General features: G+C 41.4%; 1 protein-coding gene across 2 annotated transcripts in view; it reads left to right on the plus strand.

Moving 5' to 3' along the window:
- LOC113907915 (dynein heavy chain 9, axonemal) overlaps nt 1-26,239 on the plus strand; it is a 231,140-nt gene that overhangs the window by 63,703 nt on the left and 141,198 nt on the right. For both annotated transcript variants that reach the window (XM_035724711.1, XM_035724712.1), the window contains exons 15-18: nt 15,787-15,910; nt 23,376-23,518; nt 23,900-24,061; nt 24,268-24,501. In XM_035724711.1, the coding sequence (XP_035580604.1) occupies nt 15,787-15,910; nt 23,376-23,518; nt 23,900-24,061; nt 24,268-24,501 (663 nt within the window). The remainder of the gene's footprint in view (nt 1-15,786; nt 15,911-23,375; nt 23,519-23,899; nt 24,062-24,267; nt 24,502-26,239) is intronic.

Here is a 26,239-nt window from a genome sequence, read left to right on the forward strand (position 1 = left end):
TCTCACCAGATCTGAGGCACCTCTCTGTCAAATGTAGCACACAGCTCTCTGGCAGTTCTGGTAGACTTTGAAGGAATTCTGACAGTCTGCCCAAGCTCTGTAAGAAATTTGTATTTTGAAAGACTGTTCCAGTACCCACCGGGTACTGGGAGCTTCAGTGACATTTCCTGGTCCCAGACATTGAGCCCTTAGCAGCCCTGCTGCATGCTCTGGAACGTGGGAAAAGGCATTTGTACAACCTTCAGAGGTCACTTTGCCCTTCTCTTTTGTGCCTGGTTACAACAGAGGTTACAACAGGATCGGGAGTCCTGATGTAATTTCCACCAGGATGCTGCCCTTGCTGTCCCTGGGAGAATTCCAGCCAGCCTAGAGCCAGATCTGCCCACCTGCCTGCATAATCTCTCAGCCAGTGGTGCTCACTGCTGTTCTGAAAGCACAGCTCAGCCTCTCCACGACTGGCTGGATCTAAGGTCATACACCAGGTCTTCAGTGGTTCCAAAAAAGAGGAAACAAGTTAGTGCATATGAGAAATACACATTTACAGAATGATCTAAGACCGTGGTTCTCAACCTTGGTTATATACTGGAATCCTCTTCAAATACTGTTGATGCCTGCATCCCACCCTCCAGAAATTCTGGCTTAACTAGTCTGGGGAATGGCCTGGGCATCAAGACTTTTCAAAGCATCCCCCCAGATGGTTCCAATGAGAAACATTGTCTTAACTAATTCTGTAAGTGCATAAGGTTGAGAACAGTTGATATTAAAGGAAGTTCACTAACTTTAAAGGGGAATGATATATAGGACATGAAAGAAGCTTTACTGTAAGGAAATGCATGAGGCTCTTAGAAAATGAGCTTTGAGTGGTGCGAGTGAGAGGAGCAAGATCAGGGACTGACAGCTGAGCTTTGTGAGAGGGATGCAGAGATTGAACCAAGATTGACTAAGCTGGAAAAATTCAGGGCTTGGCATCCTAGCCCAAAACTTCATCCACCTGCAGGTTTGAATGGATATAATTTCCTACCAGATGATTGTGTGTGTGTGTGTGTGTGTGTGTGTGTGTGTTCCCTAGTATATTTTATTCCAACACAAGGCTTTTGCTGGAGCAAGTCATAAGAACACAAAACAGTGTTAGCATAAGATATACTCATCACCCAGGTCGGTAGCCCCAAGTATATGACTCTTCTGTCAAGACCAAGAACAATTGCTTGCCTTCTGGGGCAGGTCATTCACTTGTATGATGATATAAGCAACACAGATGAACAGGGACTATCTCTGTCCCTTTGGAAAGCTGTTACCTCTTTGCACAGAGGAGCTCCAGAAGCTAGTATAGCATCCACAGTGATTATATGAATTAAAGATCATCACTGTTTAATTTTACTTGTCCACCTCTACTACAATTGGGGTCTGGGAATTTCCCTACTTGTCGTTACAAGATAGCAGTCCTTCCTACTTCCCATTGCTGTTTCGCTTTATTTCCCATTAAAGTAGATAAGGAAATGATCCCATTCCTAAAGAGCTTGTTGGGGATCTCTTTCAATAAGGCCATCTTGCCTAAGATCGTTTTTTTACTTTAAATTTTTTATTGTTATGTTAATCACTATACATTACATCATTAGTTTGTGATGTAGTGTTCCATGATTCATTGTTTGTGCATAACACCCAGTGCTCCACGCAGAACGTACCCTCTTTAATACCCATCACCAGGCTAACCCATCCCCCCACCCCCCTCCCCTCTAGAACCCTCAGTTTGTTTTTCAGAGTCCATCATCTCTCATAGTTCGTCTCCCCCTCCGATTTGCACCCCTTCATTCTTGCCCTCCTGCCATCTTCTTATTTTTTTTCTAAACATATATTGCATTATTTGTGAGGGGCAGAGCAAGATGGCGGAGGAGTAGGAGACCTGGGTTTCGTCTGGTCTCAGGAATTCACCTGAATAGGGATCAAACTATTCTGAACACCTACGAACTCAACTGGAGATCGAAGAAGAGAATAGTAACAACTCTCTGAACAGAGAAGCGACCACTTTCTGGAAGGTAGGACGTGCGGAGAAGTGAATCCGAGGCGATATTCGGGAGGATAGACGGCGGGGGAGGGGGCCTCCGCCGGCCGCTTCTGGCAAGTGCTAGAGCCGCGGAGCACAAAATCGGACCTTTTAGAAGCCGGCTCCGCGGAGGGACGTCGCTCCAGTGGCTAAGCGGGGGGTGGAACCCTCGCGGGACAGTGGGGTCTCAGGACCCTCGGGGTCACAGAAAGACCGGGGGAGCCTGAGTGCGGCAGAGCTCCCGGGTATCGGAGCGGGGAAGCCGGCTGCAGAGACGGAGCCGAGGCGTGGGCTCTCAGCTCGGGGTTGCCATAAACTGTGATCCTCGGCCCAGTCGGGCCACTGCTCCTCCAGCAGGGACCCAACAAGCGGCAGATCCGGGGAGACCCCCCTTCCTCCCCCAGGAAGAGCGGCGCAGGAGCGCACCGCAGGGATCTGCTGGGTTTGGAGACTCCACACGGGGTCGGGTGCCAGAGACAGAAACGCTCGGTCACAGGCCGGGTGAGCACGGAGTGCGGCCGGAGACCGGGGACACGGGAGTGACTGCTTTTCTCTGGGGGCGCACTGAGGAGCGGGACCCCGAGTTCTCAGCTCCTCCGAGCGGAGATTGGGAGGCCACCATTTTCACCCTGGTCCTCCAAAGCTGTACCAAGAGCTTGCAGGGAACAAAAGCTCCGAGAAACCGGAGCAGCTTCCTTAGCCCGGACCGACAAGGGCGGGGCAATTCCGCCTCCGGCAAAGACATTTGGGAACCACGGCAACAGGCCCCTCCCCCAGAAGATCAGCAGGAACAGCCAGTCAAGCCAAGACCAAGTTTACCGATCAAGGAGAACGGGAGAACTCCAGCGCTAGGGGAATACTGCACATAGAATTCATGGCTTTTTTACCATGATTCATTACTTTTTCAAAGTTAATTTTTTAACTGTTTTTTCTTTTTTTGAATTTTTCTTTTTCCCTTTATCAACCAACATCTTATCAATCACTTTCTTTAAAAAAAAATTTATTTCTCATTTTTAGAGTCATATTTTTTCCCTTCATAATAGTTACCCTTATTTTTGGCATATATATGTATAATTTGTTCTCTCTTTAAAATTTTGAGATACAGTTTCTTCTAACAGATCAAAATATACCCTAAATCACTAGTGTATGGCTTTGTTCTACTCTCCTGCCTGATCACATTCTCTCCCATTTTTTTTCTTTTCTTCTTTTTTTTAAATCTTTTCTTTTTTCAAACAACTTATCAATTCCTTTTATAAAACCTTTTATACTTTTCAACTTTACACTCATCTTCCATCCCTTCATTGTATCAACCCTTATTTTGTACATACATAAATCTTTCTTCCTTTAAAATTCTAGGAGGCACTTTCTTCTAACAGACCAAATTACGCCCAAAATCTAGTGTGTGTCACTGATACATACACTAGTCTGATCATATTTGTTCATATTGATTTTTTTTGTTTTGTTCTCTTTTTGTTTGTTTTTATCTTTTTTCTATTTTTTTCTCTTTCTTTTTTCTTTCTTTCCCTTTCTTTTCCCCTGGTTTCAGGTCTTTTCTGATTTGCATAGAGTATATTTGCTGGGGACGTTCTTAACCTGTTAGCACTTTGTCCTCTCATTCATCTATTCTCCTCTGGACAATATGACAAGACGAAAAAGATCACCTCAACAAAAAGAACAAGAGGTAGGACCGTCAGCCAGGGATCTACTCAATACAGACATTAGTACGATGTTGGCCCTACAGTTCAGAGTCATGACTTTAAATATACTAGCTGGGCTTGAAAAAAGCGTGGAAGTTATTAGAGACACCGTTTCTGGAGAAATAAAACAACTAAAATCTAACCAAGTCGAAATCAAAAAGGCTATTAATGAGGTGCAATAAAAAATGGGGCACTAACTGCTAGGATAAATGAGGCAGAAGAGAGAATCAGCGATATAGAAGACCAAATGATGGAAAATAAAGAGGCTGAGAAAAAGAGAAACAACTACAGGATCACGAGGGCAGAATTCGAGAGATAAGCGATACGATAAGACGAAACAACATTAGAAAAATTGGGATCCCTGAAGAAGAAGAAAGAGAGAGGGGGGCAGAAGCTATATTGGAGCAAATTATAGCAGAGAACTTCCCTAACGTGGGGAAGGAAACAGGCATCAAAATCCAGGAGGCACAGAGAACCCCTCTCAAAATCAATAAAAATAGGTCAACACCCCGACATCTAATAGTAAAACTTACGCGTCTCAGAGACAAAGAAAAAATCCTGAAAGCAGCTCGGGAGAAGGGATCTGTAACCTACAATGGTAGAAACATTAGACTGGCAAAAGACCTATCCACAGAGACCTGGCAGGTCAGAAAGGACTGGCATGATATATTCAGAGCACTAAAAGAGAAAAATCTGCAGCCAAGAATACTATATCCAGCTAGGCTGTCATTGAAAATAGAAGGAGAGAGTAAAAGCTTCCAGGACAAACAAAAACTAAAGGAATTTGCAAACACGAAACCAGCCCTACAACGAATATGGAAAGGGGTCCTCTAAGCAAAGAGAGAGCCTAAAAGCAGCATAGATCAGAAAGGAACACAGACAATATACAGTAACACTCACCTTACAGGTAATACAATGGCACTAAATTCATACCTTTCAATAGTTACCCTGAATGTAAATGGGCTAAATGCCCCAATCCAAAGACACAGGCTATCAGACTGGATTAAAAAACAAGACCCATCAATATGCTGTCTGCAGAAGACTCATTTTAGAACCAAAGACACCCCCAGATTGAAAGTGAGGGGGTGGAAAACCATTCACCATGCTAATGGACACCAAAAGAAAGCTGGGGTGGCAATCCTTATATCAGACAAATTAGACTTTAAACCAAAGACTGTAATAAGAGATGAGGAGGGACACTATATCCTACTTAAAGGGTCTATCCAACAAGAAGATCTAACAATTGTAAATGTCTATGCCCCTAACATGCGAGCAGCAATTATATAAGGCAATTAATAACAAAAGCAAAGAAACACATTGACAACAATACAATAATACTGGGAGACGTTAACACCCCCCGACTGAAATGGACAGATCATCTAAGCAAAATATCAACAAGGAAATAAACACTTTAAATGAAACACTGGACCAAAGGGACTTCACAGACATATTCAGAACATTCCAACCCAAAGCAACAGAATACACATTCTTCTCTAGTGCCCATGGAACATTCTCCAGAATTGATCACATCCTAGGTCACAAATCAGGTCTCAACCGGTACCAAAAGATTGGGATCATTCCCTGCATATTTTCAGACCACAATGCTTTGAACCTAGAACTCAATCACAAGAGGAAAGTCGGAAAGAACTCAAATACATGGAGGCTAAGGAGCATCCTACTAAGGAATGAATGGGTCAACCAGGAAATTAAAGAAGAATAAGAAAATTCATGGACACCAATGAAAATGAAAACACAACTGTTCAAAATCTTTGGGATACAGCAAAGGCAGTCCTAAGAGGAAAGTATATAGCAATACAAGCTTTCCCAAGAAACAAGAAAGGTCTCAAATATACAACCTAACCCTACACCTAAAGGAGCTAGAGAAAAAACAGCAAATAAAGCCTAAACCCAGCAGGAGACGAGAAAGAATAAAGATCAGAGCAGAAATCAATGAAATAGAAACCAAAAGAACAGTAGAACAGATCAATGAAACTAGGAGCTGATTCTTTGAAAGAATTAACAAGATGATAAACCCCTGGCCAGACGTATCAAAAAGAAAAGAGAAATGACTCAAATCAACAAAATCAGAATGAAAGAGGAGAGATCACAACCAACACCAAAGAAATACAAACAATTATACGAACATATTATGAGCAACTCTATGCCAGCAAATTAGATAACCTGGAAGAAATGGATGCATTCCTAGAGATGTATCAACTACCAAAATTGAACCAGGAAGAAATAGAAAACCTGAACAGACCTATAACCACTAAGGAAATTGAGGCAGTCATCAAAAATCTCCCAACAAACAAATGCCCAGATGGGGCTTCCCAGGGGAATTCTACCAGACATTTCAAGAAGAATTAATACCTATTCTCCTGAAACTGTTCCAAAAAATAGAAATGGAAGGAAAACTTCCAAACTCATTTTATGAGGCCACCATTACCTTGATCCCCAAACCAGACAAAGACCCCATCAAAAAGGAGAATGACAGACCAATATTCTTGATGAACATGGACGCAAAAATTCTCACCAAAATACTAGCCAATAGGATCCAAGAGTACATTAAAAGGATTCTTCACCACGACCAAGTGGGATTTCTCCCTGGGCTGCAAGGTTGGTTCAACATCCGCAAATCAATCAACGTGATACAATACATTAACAAAAGAAAGAACAAGAATCATATGATCCTCTCAATAGATGCAGAAAAAGCATTTGACAAAGTACAGCATCCTTTCTTGATCAAAACTCTTTAGAGTATAGGGATAGAGAGTACATACCTCAATATCATAAAAGCCGTCTGTGAAAAACCTGCAGCGAATATCATTCTCAATGGGGAAAAGCTGAGAGCTTTCCCCCTAAGGTCAGGAACGCGGCAGGGATGTCCACTCTCACCACTGCTATTCAAAGAGTATTAGAAGTCCTAGCCACAGCAATCAGACAACAAAAAGAAATCAAAGGCATCCAAATCGGCAAAGAGGAAGTCAAACTCTCACTCTTTGCAGATGATATGATACTTTATGTGGAAAACCCAAAAGACTCCACCCCAAAACTGCGAGAACTCATACAGGAATTCAGTCAAGTGGCAGGCTATAAAATCAATGCACAGAAATCAGTGGCATTCCTATACACCAACAAGACAGAAGAGAGACAATCAAGGAGTCGATCCCATTTACAAATGCACCCAAAACCATAAGATACCTAGGTATAAATTTAACTAAAGAGGCAAAGGATCTGTACTCAGAAAACTATAAAATAGTCATGAAAGAAATGGAGGAAGACACAAAGAAATGGAAAAACGATCCATGCTCATGGATTGGGAGAACCAACATTGTGAAGATGTCAATGCTACCTAGAGCAATCTACACATTCAGTGCAATCCCCATCAAAATACCATCCACTTTTTTCAAAGAAATGGAACAATCCTAAAATTTGTATGGAACCAGAAGAGACCCCGAATAGCCAGAGGAATATTGAAAAAGAAAAGCAAAGCTGGTGGCATCACAATTCCGGACTTCCAGCTCTATTACAAAGCTGTCATCATCAAGACAGTATGGTACTGGCACAAAAATAGACAGCGATGAATGGAACAGAATAGAGAGCCCAGAAATGGACCCTCAACTCTGTGGTCAACTCATCTTTGACAAAGCAGGAAAGAATGTCCAGTGGAAAAAAGACAGTCTCTTCAACAAATGGTGTTGGAAAATTGGACAGCCTCATGCAGAAGAATGAAACTGGACCATTTCCTTACACCACACACAAAAATAGACTCCAAATGGTTGAAACACCTAAACCTAAGACAGGAGTCCATCAACATCCTAAAGGAGAACACAGGCAGCAACCTCTTCGACCTCAGCCACATCAACTTCTTCCTAGAGACATCGCCAAAGGCAAGGGAAGCCAGGGCAAAAATGAACTATTGGGATTTCATCAACATAAAAAGCTTTTGTACAGCAAAAGAAACAGTCCACAAAACCAAAAGACAACCGACAGAATGGGAGAAAATATTTGCAAATGACATATCAAATAAAGGGCTAGTATCCAAAATCTATAAAGAACTTATCAAACTCAACATCCAAAGAACAAATAATCCAATCAAGAAATGGGCAGAAGACATGAACAGACATTTTTCCAAAGAAGACATCCAAATGGCCAACAGGCACATGAAAAAGTGCTCAACATCACTCGGCATCAGGGAAATCCAAAGCAAAACCTCCATGAGATACCACCTCACACCCGTCAGAATGGCTAAAATGAATAAGTCAGGAAACGACAGATGTTGGCGGGGATGCGGAGAAAGGGGAACCCTCCTACACTGTTGGTGGGAATGCAAGCTGGTGCAACCACTCTGGAAAACAGTATGGGGGTTCCTCAAAAACTTGAAAATAGAGCTACCATATGATCCAGCAATTGAACTACTGGGTATTTACCCCAAAGATACAAATGTAGGGATCCGAAGGGTTACGTGCACCCCAATGTTTATAGCAGCAATGTCCACAATAGCCAAACTGTGGAAAGAGCCAAGATGTCCATCAACAGATGAATGGATAAAGAAGAAGTGATATATATATATATATATATATACACATATATATATATATATATATATATATATATATATATATATATATATATACACACAATGGAATATTATGCAGCCAGCAAAAAGAATGAGATCATGCCATGTTCAACGACGTGGATGGAACTGGAGAGTGTTATGCTGACTGATATAAGTCAATCAGAGAAAGACATGTATCATATGACCTCACTGATACAAGGAATTCTTAATCTCAGGAAACAAACTGAGGGTTGCTGGAGTGGTGGGGGGTGGAAGGGATGGGGTGGCTGGGTGATAGACATTGGGGAGGGTATGTGCTATGGTGAGCGCTGTGAATTGTGCAAGACTGTTGAATCACAGATCTGTACTTCTGAAGCAAACAATGCAATATATGTTAAAAAAAAAAAAAAGAAGAAGATAGAAGGAGGGGAAGAATGAAGTTGAGTAAGTCAGAGGGGGAGACGAACCATGAGAGATGATGGACTCTGAAAAACACACTGAGGGTTCTAAAGGGGAGGGGGTGGGGGGATGGGTTAGCCTGGTGATGGGTATTAAAGAGGGCACATTTTGCGTGGAGCAATGGGTGTTATGCACAAACAATGAATCATAGAACACTACATCAAAAACTAATGATGTAATGTATGGTGATTAACATAACAATAAAAAATAAAAAAAATAAAAATAAATATTACATTATTTGTTTCAGAGGTACAGATAGGTGATTCAAAAGTCTTGCACAATTCACAGCGCTCACCATAGCACATATCCTCCCCAATGTCTATCACCCAGCCACCCCATCCCTCCCAACCCCCTACCACTCCAGCAACCCTCAGTTTGTTTCCTGATATTAAGAATTCCTCATATCAGTGAGGTCATATGATACATGTCTTTCTCTGATTGACTTATTTCACTAAGCATAACGCCCTCCAGTTCCATCCACGTCGTTGCACATGGCAAGATCTCATTCCTTTTGATGGCTGCATAATATTCCATTGTGTATACATACGACATCTTCTTTATCCATTCATCTGTCGATGGACATCTTGGCTCTTTCCACAGTTTGGCTATTGTGCACATTGCTGCTATAAACATAGGGGTGCACGTACCCCTTCGGATCCCTACATTTCTGTCTTTTGGGTAAATACCCAGTAGTGAAATTGCTGGATGGTATGGTAGCTCTATTTTCAACTGTTTGAGGAACCCCCATACTGTTTTCCAGAGTGGTTGCACCAGCTTGCATTCCCACCAACAGTGTAGGAGGGTTCCCCTTTCTCCGCATCCCCGCCTACATCTGTCGTTTCCTGACTTAATTTTAACCATTCTGACTAGTGTGAGGTGGTATCTTATTGAGGTTTTCATTTGGATTTCCCTGATGCCGAGCGATGTGGAGCACGTTTTTATGAGTCTGTTGGCCATTTGGATGTCTTCTTTGGAAAAATGTGTTCATATCTTCTGCCCATTTCTTGATTGGATTATTTGTTCTTTGGATGTTGAGTTTGATAAGTTCTTTATAGATTTTGGATACTAGCCCTTTATCTGATATGTCATTTGCAAATATTTTCTCCCATTCTGTCGGTTGTCTTTTGGTTTTGTGGACTGTTTCTTTTGCTGTACAAAAGCTTTTTATGTTGATGAAATCCCAATAGTTCATTTTTGCCCTGGCTTCCCTTGCCTTTGGCGATGTTTCTCGGAAGAAGTTGCTGTGGCTGAGGTCGAAGAGGTTGCTTCCTGTGTTCTCCTTTAGGATGTTAATGGACTCCTGTCTCACGTTTAGCTCTTTCAACCATTTGGAGTCTATTTTTGTGTGTGGTGTAAGGAAATGGTCCAGTTTCGTTCTTTTGCATGTGGCTGTCCAATTTTCCCAGCACCATTTGTTGAAGATACTTTTTTCCATTGTACAGTCTTTCTTGCTTTGTTAAAGATTAGTTGACCATAGAGTTGAGGGGCCATTTCTGGGCTCTCGATTCTGTTCCATTCATCGCTGTGTCTATTTTTGTGCCAGTACCATACTGTCTTGAGGATGACAGCTTTGTAATAGAGCTGGAAGTCCGGAATTGTGATGCCGCCAGCTTTGCTTTTCTTTTTCAACATTCCTCTGGCTATTCGGGGTCTTTTCTGCTTCCATATAAATTTTAGGATTATTTGTTCCATTTCTTTGAAAAAAGTGGTTGGTATTTTGATGGGGATTGCACTGAATGTGTAGATTGCTCTAGGTAGCATTGACTTCTTCACAATGTTCTTCCAATCCATGAGCTTGGAACGTTTTTCCATTTCTTTGTGTCTTCCTCCATTTCTTTCGTGAGTATTTTATAGTTTTCTGAGTACAGATCCTTGGCCTCTTTGGTTAGATTTATTCCTAGGTATCTTATGGTTTTGAGTGCAATTGTAAATGGGATCGACTCCTTGATTTGTCTCTCTTCTGTCTTGTTGTTGGTGTATAGGAATGCCACTGATTTCTGTGCATTGATTTTATATCCTGCGACTTTACTGAATGCCTGTATGAGTTCTGGCTTTTTTGGGGTGGAGTCTTTTGGGTTTTCCACATACAGTATCATATCATCTGCAAAGAGTGAGAGTTTGACTTCCTCTTGCCGATTTGGATACCTTTGATTTCTTTTTGTTGTCTGATTGCTGTGGCTAGGACTTCTAATGCTATGTTGAATAGCGGTGCTGATAGTGGACATCCCTGCCGCATTCCTGACCTTAGGGGAAAAGCTCTCAGCTTTTCCCCATTGAGAATGATATTCGCTGTAGGTTTTTCATAGATGGCTTTTATGATATTGAGGTAAATACCCTCTATCCCTATACTTTCAAGAGTTTTTATCAAGAAAGCATGGTATACTTTGTCAAATGCTTTTTCTGCATCTATTGAGAGGATCATATGATTCTTGTTCTTTCTTTTGTTAATGTATTGTATCACGTTGATTGATTTGCAGATGTTATACCAACCTTGCCGCCCACGGATAAATCCCAGTTGGTCCTGGTGAAGAATCCTTTTAATGTAATGTACTGTTGGATCCTATTGGCTAGTATTTTGGTGAGAATTTTTGCATCCATGTTCATTAAGGATATTGGTCTGTAATTCTCCTTTTTGATGGAGTCTTTTTTTGATTTGGGGATCAATGTAGTGGTGGCCTCATAAAACGAGTTTGGACCTTTTCCTTCCATTTTTATTTTTTTGGAAAGTTTCAGGAGAATAGGTATTAATTCTTCTTGTAATGTTTGGTAGAATTCCCCTGGTAAGCTATCTGGCCCTGGGCATTTGTTTGTTGGGATATTTTTGATGACTGCTTCAATTTCCTTAGTGGTTATAGGTCTGTTCAGGTTTTCCATTTCTTCCTGGTTCAGTTTTGATAGCTGATACATCTCTAGGAATGCATCCATTTCTTCCAGGTTATCTAATTTGCTGGCATAGAGTTGCTCATAATATGTTCTTATAATTGTTTGTATTTCTTTGGTTTTGGTTGTGATCTCTCCTCTTTCATTCATGATTTTGTTGATTTGAGTCATTTCCCTTTTCTTTTTGGTAAGTCTTGCCAGGGGTTTATCAATCTTGTTAATTCTTCCAAAGAACCAGCTCCTAGTTTCGTAGATCTGTTCTACTGTCCTTTGGTTTCTATTTCATTGATTTCTGCTCTGATCTTTATGATTTCTCTTCTCCTGCTGGGTTTAGGCTTTATTTGCTGTTTTTTCTCTAGCTCCTTTAGGTGTAGGGTTAGGTTGTATATTTGAGACCTTTCTTGTTTCTTGAGAAAGGGTTGTATTGCCATATACTTTCCTCTCAGGACTGCTTTTGCTGTATCCCAAAGGTTTTGAACAGTTGTGTTTTCATTTTCATTGGTTTCAATGAATTTTTTTAATTCTTCTTTAAATTCCTGTTTGACCCATTCATTCTTTAGTAGGATGCTCCTTAGCCTCCATGTATTTGAGTTCTTTCCGACTTTCCTCTTGTGATTGAGTTCTAGTTTCAAAGCACTGTGGTCTGAAAATATGCAGAGAATAATCCCAGTCTTTTGGTACCGGTTGAGACCTGATTTGTGACCTAGGATGTGATCAATTCTGGAGAATGTTCCATGGGCACTAGAGAAGAATGTGTATTCTGTTGCTTTGGGATGGAATGTTCTGAATATGTCTGTGAAGTCCATTTGGTCCAATGTGTCGTTTAAAGTCTTTATTTCCTTGTTGGCCTTTTGCTTAGATGATCTGTCCATTTCAGTGTGGGGGGTGTTAATGTCCCCCACTATTATTGTATTGCTGTCAATGTGTTTCTTTGTTTTTGTTATTAATTGCCTTATATAATTGGCTGCTCCCATGTTAGGGGCATAGATATTTACAATTGTTAGATCTTTTGTTGGATAGACCCTTTAAGTAGGATATAGTGTCCTTCCTCATCTCTTATTACAGTCTTTGTTTTAAAATCTAGTTTGTCTGATATAAGGATTGCCACCCCAGCTTTCTTTTGGTGTCCATTAGCATGGTGAATGGTTTTCCACCCCCTCACTTTCAATCTGGGGGTGTCGTTGGGTATAAAATGAGTGTCTTGGAGACAGCATATCGATGGGTCTTGTTTTTTAATCCAATCTGATAGCCTGTGTCTTCTTATTGGGCCATTTAGCCCATTTACATTCAGGGTAACTATTGAAAGATTTTAATTTAGTGCCATTGTATTGCCTGTAAGGTGACTCTGACTGTATATTGTTTGCGTTCCTTTCTGATCTATGCTGCTTTTAGGCTCTCTCTTTGCTTAGAGGACCCCTTTCAATATTTCTTGCAGGGCTGGTTTCATGTTTGCAAATTCCTTTGGGTTTTGTTTGTCCTGGAAGGTTTTTCTCTCTCCTTCTATTTTCAATGACAGCGTAGCTGGATATAGTATTCTTGGCTGCAGATTTTTCTCGTTTAGTGCTGTAAGGATCTCATGCCAGTCCTTTCTGGCCTGCCAGGTCTCTGTGGATAAGTCTGTTGCCAATCTAATATTTCTACCATTATAGGTTACATATATTTTCTCCAGAGTTGCTTTCAAGATTTTTCTCTTTGTCTCTGAGACTTGTAAGTTTTAGTATTGGATGTCGGGGTGTTGACCTATTTTTATTGATTTTGAGAGGGGTTCTCTGTGCCTCCTGGATTTTGATGCCTGTTTCCTTCCCCACGTTAGGGAAGTTCTCTGCTATAATTTGCTCCAATATACCTTCTGCCCCTCTCTCTCTTTCTTCTTCTTCTTCAGGGATCCCAATTATTCTAATGTTGTTTCCTCTTATGGTATCGCTTATCTCTCGAATTCTGCCCTCATGAGCCAGTAGTTGTTTATCTCTCTTTTTCTCAGCTTCTTTATTTTCCATCATTTGGTCTTCTATATCACTAATTCTCTCTTCTGCCTCATTTATCCTAGCAGTTAGTGCCCCCATTTTTTATTGCACCTCATTAATAGCCTTTTTTATTTCGACTTGGTTAGATTTTAGTTCTTTTATTTCCCCAGGAAGGGTTTCTCTAATAACCTCCATGCTTTCTTCAAGCCCAGCTAGTATCTTGAAGATCATGATTCTGAATTCTAGGTGTGACATCATACTAATGTCCGTATTGATTTGGTCCCTGGCCGACGGTACTACCTCTTGTTCTTTTTGTTGAGGTGATTTTTTTCATCCTGTCATTTTGTCCAGAGGAGAATAGATGAATGAGAGAACAAAATGCTAACAGGTTAACAACGTCCCCAGAAAATATACTCTAAACAAATCAGAAAAGACCTGAAACTAGGGGAGAAGAAAGGGAAAGAAAGAGAAAAATAAAGAAAAAGATAAAGATAAAAACAAACAAAAACGGAACGAAACAAAAAAAACAGAATATGATCTAATATGATCAGGCTAGTGCATAGATCAGTGCCACACACTAGATTTTGGGTGTATTTTGGTCTGTTAGAAAAATGTGCCTGGTAAAATTTTAAAGAAAGACTTTTATATGTACAAAATAGGGGTTGATACAATGAAGGGATGGAATATGACTGTAAAGATGAAAATTATAAAAGATCTTCCAAAATTATAAAAGATTTTATAAAAGGAATTGATAAGAAGTTGTTTGAAAAAAGAAGATTTTAAAAAAAAGAAAGAAAAAACGGAGAGAATGTGATCAGGCAGGAGACTAGAACAAAGCCATACACTAGTGATTTAGGGTATATTTTGATCTGTTAGAAGCAACCGTATCTCAAAATTTTAAAGAGAGATCAACTTATATGCCAAAAATAAGGGTAACTACTATGAAGGGATAGAATATGACTCTAAAAATGAAAAATAAAAAAAAAATTTTTAAGAAGGGATTGATAAGATGTTGGTTGAAAAAGGGAAAAAGAAAAATTTAAAAAAAACAGTTAAAAAATTAACTTTTAAAGACTAATGAATCATGGTAAAAAAGCCATGAATTCTATGTGCAGTATTCCCCTAGCCCTGGAGTTCTCCTGTTCTCCTTGATCAGTAAACTTGGTCTTGGCTTGCTGGCTGTTCGTGCTCATCTTCTGGGGGAGGGGCCTGTTGGTGTGGTTCCCAAAGATCTTTGCCAGAGGCGGAATTGCCCCGCCCTTGTGAGTCCGGGCTAAGCAAGCTCGGGTTTGCTCTCAGGAGCTTTTGTTCCCTGCAAGCTCTCGGTACAGCTTTGGAGGACCAGGGTGAAAATGGTGGCCTCTCAATCTACACCCAGAAGAGCTGAGAACTCGGGACCCTGCTCTTCAGTGCGCCCCCAGAGAAAAGCAGTCACTCCCGTGTCCCTGGTCTGCGGCCACACTCCGTGCTCACCCGGCCTGTGACCGAGCGTTTCTATCTCTGGCATCTGACCCCATGTGGAGTCTCCAAACCCAGCAGATCCCTGCGGTGCGCTCCCGCGCCGCTCCTCCCCAGGGAGGAAGGGGAGTCTCCCTGGCTCTGCCGCTTGTTGGGTCCCTGCTGGAGGCGCAGTGGCCCGACTGGGCCGCGGATCACAGTTCATGGCCACCCCGAGCTGAGAGCCCGCGCCTCGGCTCCGTCTCTGCAGCCGGCTTCCCCGCTCTGATACCTGGGATCTCTGCTGCCCTCAGGCACCCCTGGTCTTTCTGTGACCCCGAGGGTCCTGAGACCACACTGTCCCGTGAGTGTGACCACACCCCCCACTTAGCCACTGCAGCGACTTCCCTCCGCGGAGCCGGCTTCTAAAAGTTCCCGATTTTGTGCTCCACGGCTCTAGCACTTGCCAGAAGCGGCCAACGGAGGCCCTCTCCCCTGCCGACTATCGTCCCAAATATCACCTCAGATTCACTTCTCTGCACGTCCTACCTTCCGGGAAGTGGTCGCTTCTCTGTTCAGAGTTGTTGCCATTCTTTTCTTCGATCTCCTGTTGAGTTCGTAGGTGTTCAGAATGGTTTGATCCCTATCCAGCTGAATTCCTGAGACCAGAGGAAATCCAGGTCTCCTACTCCTCCGCCATCTTGCCCCGCCCTTCTTCCCTAAGATCTTTAATATTGATTGTTTCCACAGCTGGACCTGGCCGGTTTGTGCCTGAAAGCTGGAGTGAAGAATCTGAGCACGGTGTTTCTCATGACCGATGCCCAGGTGGCTGATGAGAAGTTCCTTGTGCTCATCAATGATCTCTTGGCATCTGGTAAGAAACTCTTTGCTCTTGAGTGTAAATTCCCCCTAGAGTCAGAGTCATCCCAAGGTGGTCCAAGGCCCAGAGAGCTAGGTCATCGAAATGAGAGAGAAAACTGATAGAGTAGAGGACTGGTTCATTAAGATCCTTTTAGGGTTAGCACTGTGCCTTATCCTGGCTCCTTTCATTGCAAAACATATAGTAATCTTGGGGCTGTCTGACTGGAACTAGATCTGATTATTAGAAGAAGAATATATTAAGGGTCTACAGATCTGCTGAGCCCAGAGAGAAGGTGCTATTCCCTCCCCATATTCAAGACAGAGAAAAACCAGAATGTGTGCAGTATTTCAGGTAGATTAGACATTGGCAAAAAGATACACAGAGAGTGTGCACACAGAAAATTTACACAATAGGTCAAGATTAGGCTGCTAATTTAATGAAGGATTCAGAACTTGATGGAAGCAAAGAAGCAACAAGCAATGTAGAATATCTCAAATTCTTTTCTTTGGTTTCCAAAAATCTTAACAGAGGCTGTCAACCATCCCGTGACACTGTCCATGCAAGATAGAACTTCATTGGAAAGTTCAGTTGTGATACTTTACTATCCTTATTTATTTAGAAATTTAGGAATCATGTCAACCATTCTGGGTAAAAAAAAAAAAAAGTTATACACACACACATGCATATATATAAACTTAACTCAAGATATATATAAATGTATATATCCAAGAATACAAGACAATAGAGTACTTAAATTATGCATTTACAGAAATGGGAGGTGTATATTTTTGCATCTGTAGTCATTAAACATAGAATATGCTTTCCGGGCTCTTAAACCAATTTCGGCATCTGCAAAACTACCTCTTCATCTGGGTTAAGGAAACAGAGTCAGTTCATGGATCTTCCAGAACAAAATTTCTGCCTCCAGCTTTTCAGCATTTCAGCAAGCCCTGGTATCCACAGTCCACCCCCTGGCTATCTGGCTGAATACTCTTGAGTTTATGAAATCCAGAACCATGATCACAGTATATTTCTCCATAGTCTATCTCATGTCATATGTAATATATTCCAGGGTTGTTTCTGCCATGCAATCTTTATGAATGTCACTGCTTCTGAATCATTGTCTGCTTCAAATTTTTGCTCACTTGTACCCCAGGTCATTTTGCCATCACCCATGGAGAACCACTGGTCCCTGGTCCTGATCATGTACAAACAGACTCTGTGTACAACCTTTGGATTGCTTCTGATGAGGACCAGAGTCCCAGGTTCTTTACTGTGCTGTCTCTAAGCCTCACACTGATTTCTACCATAAAATTACTTTATATACAGAAGTTGGCCTTCTTAGCTCCTATTCCTTTTCTCTGCCAATCCAGTCCATTTTCCCCATTCTAAATACTGTCTTAACATCCCACCACCTTTTTGAACAGTATTTTACCTACAGTGTTGCCTCACCTTTTATTATTTTACTAAGTAATGAGAGTGGGGCCAACAGCAATTCCGCCCTGTACCCTAAAGTCTAATTTCTGAAACAAGCCAAAAAGGTAAAAATGTGCTTCCAAAAACTAATAGTTTTGGATATACCAGGCATGTTGCCAGCCTCACCCTGTTTTCAGTTGGCTCCAATCCAGCCAGGTCACCTTCTCCTAAAATAATGTCGGAGACACAGAAGTTGATATACTTTTACCAATTTGAAATTTTATTTCTCAATTAAGTATATTTATCATTTAGAAGACAACTTTTTCAAGTGTAAATGAATTTCTGAAGCCCTGCCCAGTGAAAACATAACGCAGTCAGCTTGCTCCAAGGTCGTGAAGCTTCAAGTTCACATTTCTCTTTTAAAGCTTCTATATAAAAATAAGATTCACATACGCCTGTTAAAATGGAGATGCAATTAAAAGTAATACTTCTCTGATATTCCTCCCTTTGTTCTTTTTTATTGTTATGTTACTCACCATACATTACATCATTAGTTTGTGGTGTAGTGTTCCATGATTCATTGTTTGTACATAACACCCAGTTCTCCACACAGAACATTCCCTCTTTAATACCCATCACCAGGCCAAACCATCCCCCCACCCCCCTCCCCTCTAGAAACCTCAGTTTGTTTTTCAGAGTCCAACATCTCGCATGGTTCATCTCCCCCTCCAATTTCCCCCCCTTCATTCTTCCCATCCTGCTATATCTTCTTTTTTCTTTTCTTAAAATATATTGGATTATTTGTTTCAGAGGTACAGATCTGTGATTCAACAGTCTTGCACAATTCACAGTACTCACCATTGCACATACCCTCCCCAGTGTCTATCACCCAGCTACCCCATCCCTCCCACCCGACCCCCACTCCAGCAACCCTCAGTTTGTTTCATGAAATTAAGAATTCCTCATATCAGTGAGGTCATATGATACATGTCTTTCTCTGATTGACTTGTTTCACTCAGCATAACACCCTCCAGTTCCATCCACGTTGTTGCAAATGGCAAGATCTCATTCCTTTTGATGGCTGCATAATATTCCATTGTGTATATATACCGCCTCTTCTTTATCCATTCATCTGTCGATGGACATCTTGGCTCTTTCCACAGTTTGGCTATTGTGGACATTACTGCTATGAACATTGGGGTGCACGTACCCCTTCGGATCCCTACATTTGTATCTTTGGGGTAAATACCCAGTAGTGCAATTGCTGGATTGTAGGGTAGCTCTATTTTCAACTGTTTGACGAACCTCCATACTGTTTTCCAAAGTGGTTGCACCAGCTTGCATTCCCACCAACAGTGTAGGAGGGTTCCCCTTTCTCCGCATCCCCGCCTACATCTGTCGTTTCCTGACTTGTTAATTCTAGCCATTCTGACGGGTGTGAGGTGGTATCTCATTGAGGTTTTGCTTTGGATTTCCCTGATGCCGAGGGATGTTGAGCACTTTTTCATGTGTCTGTTGGCCATTTGGATGTCTTCTTTGGAAAAAGGTGTGTTCATATCTTCTGCCCATTTCTTGATTGGATTATTAGTTCTTTGGATATTGAGTTTGATAAGTTCTTTATAGATTTTGGTTACTAGCCCTTTATCTGCTATGTCATTTGCAAATATCTTTTCCCATTCAGTCGGTTGTCCTTTGGTTTTGTGGACTGTTTCTTCTGCTGTGCAAAAGCTTTTTATGTTGATGAAATCCCAATAGTTCATTTTTGCCCTGGCTTCCCTTGCCTTTGGCGATGTTTCTCGGAAGAAGTTGATGCGGCTGAGGTCGAAGATGTTGCTGCCTGTGTTCTCCTTTAGGATGTTGATGGACTCCTGTCTCACGTTTAGGTCTTTCAACCATTTGGAGTCTATTTTTGTGTGTGGTGTAAGGAAATGGTCCAGTTTCATTCTTCTGCATGTGGCTGTCCAATTTTCCCAGCACCATTTGTTGAAGAGACTGTCGTTTTTTCCATTGGACATTCTTTCCTGCTTTGTCAAAGATCACTTGACCATAGAGTTGAGGGTCCATTTCTGGGCTCTCTATTCTGTTCCACTGATCTATGTGTCTGTTTTTGTGCCAGTACTATACTGTCTTAATAATGATAGCTTTTTAATAGAGCTGCAAGTCCGGAAATGTGATGCTGCCAGCTTTGCTTTTCTTTTTCAACATTCCTCTGGCTATTCGGGGTCTTTTCTGCTTCCATATAAATTTTAGGATTATTTGTTCCATTTCTTTGAAAAAAGTGGATGGTATTTTGATGGGGATTGCATTGAATGTGAAGATTGCTCTAGGTAGCATTGACATCTTCACAATGTTTGTTCTTCCAATCCATGAGCATGGAACGTTTTTCCATTTCTTTGTGTCTTCCTCCATTTCTTTCATGAGTATTTTATAGTTTTCTGAGTACAGATTTGCCTCTTTGGTTAGATTTATTCCTAGGTATCTTATGGTTTTGGGTGCAATTGTAAATGGGATCGACTCCTTAATTTGTCTCTCTTCTGTCTTGTTGTTGGTGTATAGGAATGCCACTGATTTCTGTGCATTGATTTTATATCCTGCGACTTTACTGAATGCCTGTATGAGTTCTGGCTTTTTTGGGGTGGAGTCTTTTGGGTTTTCCACATACAGTATCATATCATCTGCAAAGAGTGAGAGTTTGACTTCCTCTTTGCTGATTTGGATGCCTTTGATTTCTTTTTGTTGTCTGATTGCTGTGGCTAGGACTTCTAATACTATGTTGAATAGCGGTGCTGATAGTGGACATCCCCGCCGCGTTCCTGACCTTAGGGGGAAAGCTCTCAGCTTTTCCCCATTGAGAATGATACTCACTGTAGGTTTTTCATGATGGCTTTTATGATATTGAGGTAGGTACCCTCTATTCCTATACTCTGAAGAGTTTTGATCAAGAAAGGATGCTATACTTTGTCAAAAGCTTTTTCTGCATCTATTGAGAGGATCATATGATTCTTGTTCTTTCTTTTGTTAATGTATTGTATCACGTTGAATGATTTGCGGATGTTGAACCAACCTTGCAGCCCAGGAATAAATCCCACTTGGTCGTGGTGAAGAATCCTTTTAATGTACTCTTGGATCCTATTGGCTAGTATTTTGGTGAGAATTTTTGCATTCATGTTCATCAAGGATATTGGTCTGTCATTCTCCTTTTTGATGGGGTCTTTGTCTGGTTTGGGGATCAAGGTAGTGGTGGCCTCATAAAACGAGTTTGGACGTTTTCCTTCCATTTCTATTTTTTGGAACAGTTTCAGGAGAATAGGTATTAATTCTTCTTGAAATGTTTGGTAGAATTCCCCTGAGAGGCCATCTGGCCCTGGGCATTTGTTTGTTGGGAGATTTTTGATGACTGCTTCAATTTCCTTTGTAGTTATAGGTCTGTTCAGGTTTTCCATTTCTTCCTGGTTCAGTTTTGGTAGTTGATACATCTCTAGGAATGCATCCATTTCTTCCTGGTTATCTAATTTGCTGGCATAGAGTTGCTCATAATATGTTCTTATAATTGTTTGTATTTCTTTGGTGTTGGTTGTGATCTCTCCTCTTTCGTTCATGATTTTGTTGATTTGGGTCATTTCTCTTTCTTTTTGATAAGTCTGGCCAGGGGTTGATCAATCTTGTTCATTCTTCCAAAGAACCAGCTCCTTGTTTCATTGATCTGTTCTACTGTTCTTTTGGTCTCTATTTCATTGATTTCTGCTCTGATCTTTATGATTTCTCTTCTCCTGCTGGGTTTAGGCTTTATTTGCTGTTTTTTCTCTAGCTCCTTTAGGTGTAGGGTTAGGTTGTGTATTTGAGACCTTTCTTGTTTCTTGAGAAAGGTTTGTATTGCTATATACTTTCCTCTCAGGACTGCCTTTGCCGCATCCCAAAGATTTTGAACAGTTGTGTTTTCATTTTCATTGGTTTCCATGAATTTTTTTAATTCTTCTTTAATTTCCTGGTTGACCCATTCATTCTTTAGTAGGATGCTCTTTAGCCTCCATGTATTGGAGTTCTTTCCGACTTTCCTCTTGTGATTGGGTTCTAGTTTCAAATCATTGTGGTCTGAAAATATGCAGGGAATAATCCCAATCTTTTGGTACCGGTTGAGACCTGATTTGTGACCTAGGATGTGATCTCTTCTGGAGAATGTTCCATGGGCGCTAGAGAAGAATGTGTATTCTTTTGCTTTGGGATGGAATGTTCTGAATATGTCTGTGAAGTCCATTTGGTCCAGTATTTCATTTAAAGTGTTTATTTCCTTGTTGATCTTTTGCTTAGATGATCTGTCCATTTCAGTGTGGGGGGTGTTAAAGTCCCCCACTCTTATTGTATTGTTGTCAATGTGTTTCTTTGCTTTTGTTATTAATTGCCTTATAAAATTGGCGGCTCCCATGTTAGAGGCATAGATATTTACGATTGTTAGATCTTCTTGTTGGATAGACCCTTTAAGTAGCATATAGCATCCTTCCTCATCTCTTATTACAGTCTTGCTTTTGAAATCTAATTTGTCTGATATAAGGATTGCCACTCTTGAGGGTTTTTTTTTTGTTTGTTTTTTGGGGTTTTTAGATCCCACATATAAGTTTTACCTGCGGTATTTTTCTTTTCCTGTGGCTTATTCCACTTAGCATAATGCTGCCCCTGCCCCCCCAGGTTTACCATGTTACTACAAATGACAGGATTTTCTTTTTTAAAGCCTGGATAATATTTCTGTATATATGTCACATTTGTTTGGTCCATTCATCTGTTGATTGACACTTAAGCTGTTTTCATATCTTAGCTATTGTGGATAATGCTGCAATGAATAGAGGAGTATGGATATTTCCAAGATCTGTTTTTTTTTTTTCTTTCAAATATATACCCAGAAGTGTGATTGCTGGATCACATGGCACTTGTTCTACCTTTAATTTCTTCAATTTCTCTGTACTCTTTTCCATCAACAGTGCACAAGGATTTCCTTTTCTCCACATCCTCATCAACACTTATTATATCTTGTCTCTTTGATAATAGCCATCTCAACAGGTGTGAGGTGATATCTCATTGTGATCTTCATTTGCATTTCCCTGATAATTAATTATGTTGAGCACCTTTCCATGTACGTGTTGACCATTTGTATGTCATCTTTTGGAAACATATTTTAATTGGTTCTTTGGTTTTGCTCTTGTTATACTTTGCCTATGTTTTCACCATGGCATTTTTTTCTATTTTTTATATAATTTTTTATTTGTACATACAATGTGTCAACTTATATTTACCAAATTTATCTTTCTTTTAAAAACATACCAACTTTGAGATACACTTAGGAAGACCTTCCCCACTCAGAGGTTATAAGAATATTTCCCTCATGTCTTCTGCCATTTTTATGGTTTTATTTTTTATGGTTAAATATTGATCCATTTGGAATTTATCCTAGTGTGCAATGGAGTATAAGAATCCAACCATAGTTTTTTTTTTTCCAGATCCCAGTTTTCCTAATACCATGTATTGAATGTTCATTTTTCCCCATTGATTTTAAGATGTCATACTTATCATATACTAGATTCCCTAAAACCATTCTTGCTCTCTCCCTTTAATAGAAAGGGATAGCTCATTCTTCATCAATATATGGATTTATCTGTATTCTTCTCATGGGCCCTTTACACTTGTGGTTTTATATTATAGGTATTTTACATCTGTTTTATTTCTCCTACCAAATATTAAGTTCCTCAGGAGCAAAATTCTTACTAACAGTAGTTAGTAAATAAATGCTTTAGGCAAAAGAAGTAAAGAGAGTTGAAAGCTTTTGTGCTACAGGCTGCTGGCCCAGGACAAAATGGTGCCATTACCCTGTTCCCATTCTTTAAAGTGTCATCCCTTCACCTGCACTGAGTTAGGAGTAGATATGGTGTCTGTCCAATTCCACCAGCAAGAGTGGTGGAACATGGCCAAAAAATCATAGGCCCTGTGTCCAAAGTTTGGATAGCCTCTCACGTCCTATTTGTATCATGCAGAGAGATGCCAAAGCCACCCATCTGTGTTCCATTTCTCCCAGGAGAGATCCCGGACCTCTACGCTGATGATGAAGTTGAAAACATCATAAACAATGTGAGGAACGAAGTCAAGAGCCAAGGTCTTGTTGACAACAGAGAGAACTGTTGGAAGTTTTTTGTAAATCGGGTCCGACGACAACTGAAGGTATAGAAGGATTTACTGCCCAGGGTAGGCGGACCAGAGATGGTTCATAAGAGCCTCTGCTGATATTTTGGACACGGCTGCCCTCATTGATTACACTGGCAGTGGGCTGGGAAGGTGGATTGCCTTTCTTCACCTGAGCAATTTTGCAAGGCTGCCCTTCTCATCTGCTTCAAGGGCAGTAGGCTCCCTCTTGCCTCATGCAGTCCCAGCATTCTTAATTTGTTGGCTAGAAGCCTGGCTAGTGTTCACAGATTTTTTTTCTTCCTCTGTTGAATGTGTTTCCCAACTTTCTGGGAAATGAAGAACCCAAAGCCATAACTGTCTCTCTGTGAGTATCTCCCTGACACTTTCTTGGTTCTCCCCACCCTTCTAATTTCTCAGGTGACTCTCTGTTTTTCCCCTGTGGGAGACAAGCTGAGAGTCCGCAGCAGGAAGTTCCCAGCCATTGTGAACTGCACGGCCATCGACTGGTTCCACGAGTGGCCTCGGCAGGCATTGGAGTCCATCAGCTTCCGCTTCTTACAGAACACAGAAGGCATTGAGGTGAGAGAGCAAAGGAGACACTCTTCAAGGTCCTCTCTACCTCAGGTACAAGGAATTCCATGTCCAGAGTTTCAGGGTTCAAGTTCAGGCCTGGGTAGAGTTGTTGGAGCAAAACTTTCCATGTGTTGAGGCCATGAGTGGGGTGGGCTGTCACCTCCAGTCTTCATGTCCAGACAGTTGCTTTGTTTCCCACTCTTTGATTTCAGCCCACAGTCAAGCAGTCGATTAGCAAGTTCATGGCGTTTGTCCACACAAGTGTCAACCAGATGTCTCAGTCTTATCTGAGCAACGAGCAGCGCTACAACTACACAACTCCCAAATCATTCCTGGAGTTCATCAGACTCTACCAGAGCTTGCTGCGCAGAAATGGAGAAGAGCTCAAGTCCAAAATGGAGCGTCTCGAGAATGGGCTGCTGAAGCTTCACAGCACCTCTGCGCAGGTGGGTGATGGTCTCTTGTTGCTCCTGCCTTCAGAGCACTGAGAGGGAGTGGGAGCGCTCCATTCCGGGGAACTGGATGGATCACAGTCCAGGCCTGAGAATCATGTATGGTTTTCCAGAGGCCTCAGTGTCACCAGAAACTGTTCCAAGAGTTAAGGCTGAGCTCTCCCTGAGGAGGGTCACACTGTCAGCCGCAGGTCTGGTCTGCTCCCAGGTTCTAATGATGGAATCCTCTGGAGCACCTCTTCTTTCTTGCTTGTTACCCCTCTCCTCCTCTTGTGCTACCTTCCTTTCCTCTCCCGTCTGCTTCCCTTCCATCTTCAAAACCAAAGAGATGAATCTATACCAGGTTTTCTTTTATTTCTTTGTATTGTCTGTCAAAGCATCATCGGAACCTGATTTCTTAAATCCTGTCTCATTTCTTGCATTTTCCTCATATATTCCCAAGTGGTTGGCCATTGAAAGAAAGTCCCTGTTGTCCTACCCTTGTAATATTTTTCTACTTACTCTTCCAAAGGGAACATGCCCATCAGACATTGCTGATCCCTTGGATGGCCCCCTCCTGTGCTCTGTTTGCCCACAGCAGAGTCATCTGGTGGGTGTGGTTTTCCTGCATTTGCAGCATTAAACTCAAATTGTGATCAACTTTAGTTCTTGGGCATCCCGTGTTCCTGTAGATATCCAAGGCTTTTGCTTTGTCATCATGACAGAGCTGTGCCTTTGGCATAACTGTTGAATTCACTTCTTCTGACTTGTCCTCTCTCCCCACTTTAGTTTCTTGAATCGTGGATGCAATATGTCTAGAGGATTTCAGCTCATTTATTGGGATGCAGTGAGCCCTTGCAATCTGTTCACATAGAATTTCTTCTGCTTGGGCCATTTTCTGTTATCTGGTTTTGTTCATCTGGTTTGGCCTCTCCTCCAGGAGCAATGACTTGCCAGTGGCTTCTCTGTGCCCTGTATCTATTATGTCCTCACTCACTGATCTCATCCTTTTGGCTTTTTTTCCCCTCTACATTCTAGGAGAGCTTTTCAAGTTTATCCTCAACAATTCTAATCTAATAGTGGGTAACATTGCTTCTGCTTCTTAGGTTTCCAGTGAAGACTCTATTTATGCTATTACATTTTTAATATCCTAACCGCCCTTCCTCACCTAATCCTTTTCTCCTTCCAACACATCCTATTGCTTTTTTAATTTCAGCCTGTTTGCCTGCAACCGTGTCATTGACACCATCCTACCGATGACAGTGGACAGCTTCCTTGATGTTTTTACTAGATCCGATAGTGTGCCGTTTTCAGACCTGTGTCCTTCTTCTTAAGTCTCCTAGATTCTTTTCCCTTCCTTGTTCTGTATTTCTACAAAGACCCTTTTTTTCTTTTTCTTTATTTACCCACTGGCATGGTGAGATCTGTTCAAATTCGGTGTTTGTCCACATGTGACATGTGACGGTTGTCCATGACACTACTCTGTGTCCATTTGTGCTCTGACAACAGCCCTTCCCAGAGCTACAGTTCAGGCCAGATCGAGGGAGTCAGATACTAGCCAAAGCGCTAGCTGTTTACCTGGCATGTACCTTTGTTGTAGAAAGGTAGCATCTTCTCTCCCAGCACTTTTCAGTACTCTCAATCTCTGAACTTCTAGAAAACAGCATGAGATAGAATCCCAGAATGCAGTCCTATCAGATTGTTTTTAACATCGGTCGCTTTTTCCTCTTCCTGTCTCCCCCCACCCCACCTA

The sequence above is a fragment of the Zalophus californianus genome, chromosome 16 (assembly GCF_009762305.2).
Source record: "Zalophus californianus isolate mZalCal1 chromosome 16, mZalCal1.pri.v2, whole genome shotgun sequence".
NCBI classification, from domain to species: domain Eukaryota; kingdom Metazoa; phylum Chordata; class Mammalia; order Carnivora; family Otariidae; genus Zalophus; species Zalophus californianus.